The sequence below is a fragment of the Euprymna scolopes genome, chromosome 18, assembly GCF_053919585.1.
Source record: "Euprymna scolopes isolate OS-2025 chromosome 18, ASM5391958v1, whole genome shotgun sequence".
Taxonomy (NCBI): Eukaryota; Metazoa; Mollusca; class Cephalopoda; order Sepiida; family Sepiolidae; genus Euprymna; species Euprymna scolopes.
The window spans coordinates 4,725,600-4,735,471 of NC_136499.1; the positions used below are offsets into that span (position 1 = coordinate 4,725,600).

General features: G+C 31.3%; 1 protein-coding gene across 1 annotated transcript in view; it reads right to left on the reverse strand.

Moving 5' to 3' along the window:
• Positions 1–9,490, reverse strand: part of LOC145297487 (endosome/lysosome-associated apoptosis and autophagy regulator family member 2-like) — a 305,309-nt gene extending 295,819 nt beyond the window's left edge. Inside the window, exon 1 of the mRNA XM_080143369.1 lies at positions 9,140–9,490. Within this exon, the coding sequence (XP_079999495.1) occupies positions 9,140–9,367 (228 nt within the window). The 5' untranslated portion in view covers positions 9,368–9,490. The remainder of the gene's footprint in view (positions 1–9,139) is intronic.
• Positions 9,491–9,872: the final 382 nt, after the last annotated feature.

Sequence of the window (9,872 nt, forward strand, 5' to 3'; positions counted from 1 at the left end):
GGAGAACTTTGTCATTTACAGCCTTTGATGTGTTGCTGTAGATTGTCGTGTCATCAGCATAGATATCAACGAATGATTTAAGTATGTGTTTAGGGAGATCATTGATGTAGATCAGGAAGAGAGTTGGGCCCAGGATGGACACCTGAGGGACTCCAGCATTAATACTGCAGGCCTCTGATTTTTGTCCATCGACCACTACTCTTATGAGCCTATCGGAGAGAAATGATTTAATGATTGAGAAAACATTTCCAGTTATACCGTAGCTGGAAATCTTGTGAAGTAGACCCTTATGCCATACCTTGTCGAAGTCTTTTGATATGTCAAGAGCAATTGCCTTAGAAAGGAAGCCTTTGTCAAGAGATTCACTAATCCTGTGAGATATAACCGACAGCACATCTGCGGTAGATCTTGCAGAGCGGAAACCATATTGTGTGTCACTAAGAAGGTTATTCCTGCTGAGGTGGTTGACTATTTCTCTATTTGATATGCATTCCAGCAACTTACTCATAACACACAGGAGACTTATTGGTCTGTACTGAGAGGGAGATGACTTATCACCTGAATTCTTAAATACAGGGCAAACTGATGAGGTCTTCCAGGGAGTCGGAAAGCACTTCTCCTTAAGGCAACGCTTATTATCTAAACCAGAAAAATAAAAATATGTAATGGTAGCAGGAGTTCAAAACTGAGGAACAAGAATATGACTGATGAAGAATGCTTTATTTTCAGTTCACCCATCGACGTAATTTACTGTACAATTCTTCAACATGAAAACTGAAAGGTGAAGTAATAATTTTCTTTGACAAATGATTTAAAGTAAAAAAAAAAAAATGTTAATTTGACAGGAAGAGAAAGGAGTGAAATTTTCCATATGCTTACACCTATTTGCCTCGAATTCAGTGCAGTTATAAAAGTCTACATGTTAACAGCGCGACATGCCTCTCATTTGATATGGTGTAGACGATGCAGGTCTATTCGATAAGTTTTCACTAGCAAGCAAAAGAAGAAGTTAACTTGTCTTCGTTTACAATATAATTTAATTAATATTAGTATCATTTATGACGATAAAATTTGCTGATAAATCGGCATTAGAAAATCTGGTAATCAGTCAATTTGCCAAACAGTACATCCTAAATTCTAACTGAACAGAGTGGACACTAGTATTGTCTTAGAAAAAAAAAAAAACTTTAAAATATGTTAAAACCTCAAAACTTTATCCCTGTAGGTAGAACAGTAATTCATATTGCGTTTGGTTACATTTATTTGTTGTATTTTTCACACACCCCTCCTACCTTTTTTGTTAACATAACAAATACCTCAAATCGTTGCATTGCCCGGGACATGGATATCAAAATAAAAGTTAAAGTGTCCGTTACTCGCACCTCATGCCATCCCTCAAAAAGCTAATCCTTGGGAGTGTTGTATCAGGACTACAAAACAAATTCCACACTTCCTTTCTATTGGTCTAATGATTAGCAAAATGAACTGAAAACCCGTTCCACAAAAATCACTTATTTAGGATGCTGGCAACCTTCACATGGTCCCTCCCGTAAGTACCTAATGTTTTTCAAGAAAGAATTCTGACTAGAAAATTATCGAGGAAACCAATGTCAACAATAGAATCTTTGGATTCATATGATATGATGATGATGACATTTAAATTTTAGCATCTAGTACAGTCAGGAAAGCAGGAAACAGGGGGGGGGTGATTCCAAAGTCTAGCAGTTTGAGAAGAAACTATTAAAGTAAAAGGCTTTCCAGAATCTAGGGGCCTCAATAATAAAGGGGTGAGATTTTGCTGCTTATTAAGTTAGTCAGGGAGGTATGTACGTAAAGGAGCACAAATTTATCAGAGCACGTTCCATTAAAATTCTTGTAAAACAGGAATAAGGATGCAACATGACGCGGTGATGGGATAAATATTGGAGTTTGTCTGACAATGCAGGATTTATGGTAAAAATATCATACCATAACCTTTGTTTTTTGCTGGAGTTAAGGAGAAAACAGCTCCTTTCCATATTCAGATGAAGATGTATAAAAATTAGACATGAAGCGACAAATTTTAACTTTACAAATTTTTTGTTATAGAAGCAAAAAAAAGATTTGTTACCTGGAGACAATTTTTAGAAGATAAAAAGACAAAATCTGGAGAAAGGTCAAAGTTATTGTGGCGAAAGATAAAGTTACAGTTCTGAAATTTTTTAGATGAGGATTGATTATTCGTATTATTTGGATTCATCGGACTACTGTTTCCATTTTGAATGTTAGAACTAGTGGTGGGACGATTAACCGGAATCGGAATCGTTAATCGTAAGAATCGTGTATTTTGGGAGATATCGGAATCGGAATCGCATCGTTAAAAAATACCTTAATTTTCCGATTCCTTCATTACGATTCTTTTAGTCTGATGTTGAAAAAAAGAAAAAAAAATTCCTGATATTTCTAACTGCAAGAGAGAAATGTAGCATGTTATAAAAAGAAACCAAAGAAATTCATTATTAACAGGGCAATTCTTAGTGCCCCCTCCCTTACAAGGTTCATTCATTCAGATCTATTGTGATCAAAACTACAAAAGAGTTAACTTGAAAAGAAGTATGCAGGGCTCTACATTGCGAGTAAAAATAAATAAAAAAAACGCTTATCTTTTTGACGACTGTTTTTTTTACTGACAAATCTTCTAATAGTGAATGAAAATGCTTTTTCAACTTATATTTTCTTAAAACGAGCAAAGTCAAATTATTTAAACAGTAAAAGGTTTAATAGAACAATATACTTTTTTTTCTTTTTTTAAAAGAAGGCTTTTGAAAGAAATATCTCTAAAATGAAATTGATCACGTTGTATTATTTCGCAAAATTTGGACAGTAGTCAGCTTCTTTTGAAGTTTCAAAAAAACCGACCCCATACCTATCTCTTCCAAACCTAAAGTTATTAAATAACCCCTTCGTTAATTTAAGGGTAATTAATTCAATTCAGTCAAGTTGTTTTTTTTTTTAAATTTCATTGAAATAAAATCCATTTTTTAAATTTTTTTCTCCAGAAAGATAAAACCCTGAATTTGATTATATTAAAAGCAGAATAATATAATCTTTTTTCTAGAATTTTAAATTGAAAATTTTAAAAAAAGTGTTTGACACAGTTTTTTGCCGAACGAAAAAGAAATTAATATATATTTTTTAAAAGGTGTTGTAATCAATTAATTTTTGTGTCTAAATAATATTTACGATTAATTAAATAATTTCATTTTAAAAAGTATTTATAAATAGAATGTTACTTAAGACTTATAGTTTAGCAATATTGAACCGCATCAACCATGTGTGAATTGAACACAGTCAACCAAAAAAAAAAAAAAAATTCAAAAGAAATGCATATTTGCATTTTATTATGTAAACTTTTATACATTGGTTTCAAAAATTAAATTCTATAAGTTTTTGTTTTTTTTGTTAACTACTGGTTGGTACAATTTACCGCTCCATCCCTTTATATTTTTTCTTTTTGTCTTTTTTAGCAGATTATTATCAATTAATTATCCAAATAAGTGACTAGCTTTAAAACAAAATTTAATAGTAAATTTGTTTTTACAGATAAACTGAATTTTCTAATATGGCCTCAAAGTCCAAAAAACGTCTTGCCTGGAAACTTTTTGAAGTTGATGAAGATCATGAGTTGAAAGCCATTTGCAAAGTCTGTCAAATTAAAATATCGTGAAGAACAAAACCATCTAACATGACCACAACCAACATGTTAAAACATTTAACTATGAAGCATCCAAATGAATTGGAGGAGCAAAATAAAAAAGAAAAGGAACAAAAAATTACCAACTAGTCACTCAGAGCAGTTTTATTAGTGAGGGTCGAAACCGCAGTGTCTTTTTTTTTTTGCCTAAGTCACCAATTTTTTTAACCTTCCTTAACTTCAAAGAGTAAATACAATATATACAACTAAAATAATAATTTTTAAAAATGCTGATTCTATTCATGAAAAATTCTTTTAACTAGAAATTAAAACTTAGGTAAAGATAGCTGACTGACAGCAACAGGAGCACTGGTTAACTACTGAACCACATGGAAAGGTGTGGGGGAGGAAAAAAGGAAATTAAAGGATGATAAATTATGATAACCGTCTTTGAAAGGCACTAAACTCCTAAAATTTACTTCTTTAAAATTTTAGGCGGCATTCCCCGGCGATTTTAAAGCACTCTCTCTCCAAAAAAAAAAAAGATTTAATTTTTAAGTTTGGGAAAGATATATTTATTATAACCGAATTCCTGTATGAAGACTGGATCTACTTTATTGGATGTTAATTTGTGAGATAAGTAATTTTTCATGTTTAATGTTTTTAAAGTTTCAATTATCAATTAATTTTTTTTAATTGTGTTTTTTTTTTCAATTTATTTATAAAAAAAACAGGGTTTAAAATGTATTTTTCAAGGTAACAAGCTTCGAAATAAATCTAATTTAAAAAAATCACTTAATTTTTAATTTCGACAACCCTGAGAATTTAATAATTAAAAAAATATTGAAATGTGACATTTTTTTATTTAACATTTCTATTAGTTCAATTAATTTTCTTTCAATAATTCATTTCACTCAACAAACTTCACCATTTTTTGTTTTGTTTTATCTTTTTCTGTAATTTTGGTAACTATTTTTGCTTAATTTTATCTAGTATTTCATTTGTTTTTTATAGTGGTATCATTTTTATATGTGTTCCTTTGATATACTCTATTTCAAAATTAGTTTGCCTAAATTTATTCTTCACGTTAGAAACAACGTGTAAAAGTAATGAAAAGTAAGAAAAAACAATAGGTGTTAACTACTCTTTGTGATTATGGAGGTCTGAAGAACTGCCGTCACAAATACAACTATCAATAGCCAAACAAAAAATCGTTTTTGAAATTCCTTTACTTGTAACTTTTCGCTATACCTATCTTTTGGTATAAAACACAAAAACTTTCGATTAATGGTATTTCTCAAATATGGTCGTTAACTTTGGAAGGGTTATTTTGTATCTACAGCGCCATGTCACGTGGTATATTGTTTTTTTCATTACGCACGTTCATTTATAAATTATTAAATTAAATATTTATCTTTTTTTATATTTAATTAGTATATATTTTCTTTCTCTTCCGCTATATTTTTTTTATTTAATTCATTAAATCTGTAAATTATGAGGACCAAAATAATGAATTCTCTAATTTTCTTGTTTTTGTTCTGTTATATAAATTCTATTTTATTTGTTTTTGCTCTGAAGGATAAATTCTATTTTCTTTGTTTTTTTTTCTGTATTCCAATTAAGTAAAATAAATTTTCTCTAAAATAAATTTTGCTAATTTTTCCGTTTAGTTTACTATATAATAATTTTATTTAAACCAAAACACGACGGTGTAGACATAAAATATCTCTTCCAAAGTTAGGGAACATATTTGGGAACTACCGACCATAAGTATAAAACTACCTGGTGTATTTCAAAACAATAATTCCCTAGGAATCGGAATCGGAATCGTACTTGGTATCGGAATCGTTAATCAATATTTTCCTGGAATCGGAATCGTATAAAAATTAGGAATCGTCCCAACACTAGAACCCATGGTGCAGTGAAATTCAGTTGTAAAATAACACTCTTCTGGAGGTTGATGGTTCAATCCTCAGTGCAGGCAACACCCAAAATACAACTGCAAATTACTTAGGACTTCTACCCAATCATGCTGATGGAATGAGAGAATACTACATCTGTGGATTAAATAAAGTGTTCTCTTCAAAATTCTATGCAGATACCCGAGTTCAACAAGAATTTTGGTCACAGAATTTTTTTTATACAAGACTTTTTTTATAATTTTGTTTTTCAAAGCACAAATGGCAATTCAATTGTAGCATAGGGATCGTTGAAATACTTCACCCTTTTCACTTGGTTTTCGCCCAAATTTTAGATGAAATTGATTCTTGGTTTCAAATTGTATTGCCAGTTGAGAAAAAATGTTTTTTATAGAATCCCTACCTTCGAGTCAATTGTTTTTGACAGTAATTTTTATACCCACCACCAATCAAAGATTTGCCTCATGTGACTCAAATTAACCAATTATGAGCAAGTATTTGAAACTGAAGAAAAGAAAAAACGTCTACTTTGAATAATTTAGAAATTAAAAAAAAAAAAACTTCAGGACTGTCAACGAAATAAATCTTTCTAGACTGAGGCAATTTTATATTTGACCCCACCTCCTCTTTCTTTTTAAAAACTAACTTTTTGGTTTAGTTCTGCAAAAGTTGGTTTGATTCAAATTCTGTAGAAGCGCCATTATTACATAAGGTGAGTTTACACAGTAAGGTTTGCAATAAGCAAACGTTGCCACATGTCACTGTAAATACGAGAAGCATTCTAAAAGTAATACCTCCTTATTTTGCCCGAATGGATCAGAGTGGATTGCAAATTGCATTGTTATGATGACTGAACTTATGCATTCATGACCTAAAAGTTTCATCTGTTGCAGATATTGGCAGTGTGAGACTCTAAGAAAGCACCCCCTGTCATGGATGTGCATCAGAAGCAGAGATGTGTAATCAAATTCCTGGCAAAAGTGCATTGCATTGAGAATTGTGGTGACTATGTTGGAAAATAAATTCTGAAGCACAAAAGGCGATTAGCAACAAAATCTAACCCCCTTCTCAAAGAGAAGAAGGCAAAGCCTGAAAGAGTGGACCTCCTAGAACTGCACACAACCGGCATTATAAGTTATAAACATTTCAAGTTCTGTTATCATTTGTTGATTTGTTTTTGATAATGTAAATGTCCTCTTATTACTTTACTCACAACCAATAATTACGGAACTTCTAATTTCTATCAAATATTTTAAAATAATGCAAGCATGTCACAAAAGTGTATTTAATACACAAACAACATGGTGGCATGGGGTGCGAGTATATATTTTAGCAAAAACGGGTGCTTATTTACAATTAAACCTATTTTAAAAGAAGCTAAATTACAGAAAAATCTTTATGATATACGTACGCGTCATATTCCAAAAATCACTTAAATTGATCACGTAATACTTTTTTTACGATTTTTAGCAATTTTAATAGTAAACTATATCCATTACAACGCCGATTTTGATATCGATAGTTCGAATTGAGTTGTTTCCCCTCTTATTTATCAAACATTTAAATCAAAACACTACGTCTCGCTTAGTCATGAAATTTGTCTTCCAAAAAAAAAAAAAAAAATGTCATTAATTTACGTAATTTTGGAATATGACGGTTACATCAAATTTTTTTTAAGATTTTTCTGTATTTTTGTTTCGAAACTTTAACTCCTGTTTTAATATCCAGGTCCCGGGGCAACGCAAGCAGAAAATAAAATTTCGGGCTAAGATCACAATGTAGTATCTGTTCTGATGTTAAACTTAAGTTAATTTGTGCTTAGTCGATGTAGACAATTTTTATTTTTGCCTACTGCCAGAGTGTCCATTTTGGGGGCTGCCCCCCCCCCAACTAAAAATGTTGAGGAAGCATTTAAATATAAAACGATTTCAGGTATTTGTTACGTTGATTAACAAAGAAAGCGGGAAATAAATATACAGCAAATAAATGGGTGCTAGTGCAGAGAGTGGTCCAGATCCGCTGGGTGGGTGTGTCAGAAATTTCGTGAAAAATATCGAATAATTCCACCCCGTGTCACTGATCCGCGCTATTTTTTAAATCGTATTTCCACGTTTAATTAAAGTTTTATGATATGCTTTTTTATTCAATTGTAAGGTTGAAGTATAGAATAGCACCCTCCCCATGTTAAGAATGGCTTTTTAAATAACGTTATTATTTACGTCCGGGTCACTCTCTGCACTAGTACCAATAAATGTAACCAAAAGCAAGGTAAGTTACTCTTCTACCTACCTGGATAAAGTTTTGGTGTTTGAACTTATTTTAGAGTTTATTTAATTTGAAAATGGCTAGGTTAGAATGACAAGAAGATGGCTGACATGCGACAGTCATCTTTGGAGTTTTGATAATCGCCCAAATATAAAATAAAAAACATAAATACTAGTAGGAACCCAATAAATGTCACCGTGACAAACAAAAATATAAATTGACTAATTTCTCATCTGCGTTTACTTTAAAATAAGAGCAATTCAGAATCTTAACTCATTGTTCTAAAGAGGTAACTAAAATTTCTGACTAAAATAGTTGAAAAAAAAATTTTTTTTTTCTTACAATTCTTAGTAAAATAGATCTATCTCCCTTAGAACAAGGAGTTAAGATTCCAAACTGCCAAAATAAGGTGGCCCCCTAATGTACCGTACCAGCGTACCAATGGTATGGCGTACCATTTGTTGAATGAAACGCATACACACACTATTAACCCTAAGTCCAGGTGGCAACGCAAACTATATAAAAACGGAAACAATACGCGCTTAATTGACGTGGAGGAGGGGACCGTTAAAAGTCAATTTCGCCTTATTTGATTTTTCTAAATTGTTGCATTTCAAGTAGAACATTTGTTTTGTCAAATTAAATTTTTCGACGAAATTCACTTTAAAAAACATTTCGGTGCTAGTGCACTTATGTTACCGTGTAATTATTATTTTAAAATCGTATTTTCAAGTTAAGTTCAAGTTTTATGATATCTTTTATTATTATTATTATTATTATTATTAAATTGTTAGGTGAAACTACAGAATAGTTACAAAGCTCCCTTCCCTCCCCATGTTAAGAATGGCTTTCTAAATAATTCTTTTAGCACGGTATCATAAGTGCATAAGTATCAACATTTATTATTATTTTTTTTTTTAATTAAACGCAGATATTTAGGATATCAGAGAGAAGACTGAGTCGGTTTTAATTTTTTGTTCGTGGGATATGCAACAATTTACAAAATAAAACAATAAATAAATAGTAAATAAACTGTTGGCTTGACTGAAATTTTGAAACAAAATAATATAAAACAATAATTACAAAATAAAATGTAAATAAGTATTTGGTACACCCCCATTTTGTTATCTTTTTTATTCCCCGGAGATGTGATATCGCCTTTCGACATTTGTCATTTGTTTTTACTGAGGCAATCTCTAGCATGTTTAGGGGTTGATTTATTTATGGACGAAAAGGTTTGATTTTCATACGGAAATAAAAGAAAGATGCTGAGATTACTTACTGGATGGCATGCGGGTAAATCATCTGCGGTTGCGAAGAGTGGGTTTGGGTTCTTTCGCCATGGAATTTCTGCATGGAACGAACACAAGATCAGCAAAGAATGGATCAAAAGAATTGTCAACATGGAAGGCGAACGGTTACGACTGCGAACTGTATTTTTTTTATTAACGGGTGCCGTCTTTTTCTTGCTACGTACAATAATATCCGTTGATATTATTGATGACACCATATTGAAAAAGGGTTCGTTTCCATTCAATGGACGCGTCTTTTGCTCCAGGAAGAAGACGCGCGTCAATTTTCCAATTAATTAATATGTATATATATATATATATATATATATATATATATATATATATATATATATATATATATTAAAAAAAAATCAGTTAAAAGAAATATAGATGTTGTTTTTTTTGTTATTATTTTAAAAGCGTTAATTCACAATCTTTTTTTTATGAATGAATGAATGAATGAATAGAATAAGGATTTGTAAACTGTAAAATATCCTTTTGGAAAAAAAAATAGACTTCTTTTTTTTTTATCCGGTAAACCAAAAAAACATAAAAGCAAGAGCTGATTGTGTGAATGAAGGTGCGTCTTTTCTCCTCGATTTCAACCAAGTGGCTGCTGCTGCTGCTAACACCGACGAGCCTGCTGCTACTGCGACGACGACAAGGAGGCGGAGTAAACGACTACTACTACTAATAATAATAATAATAATAATAATAATAATA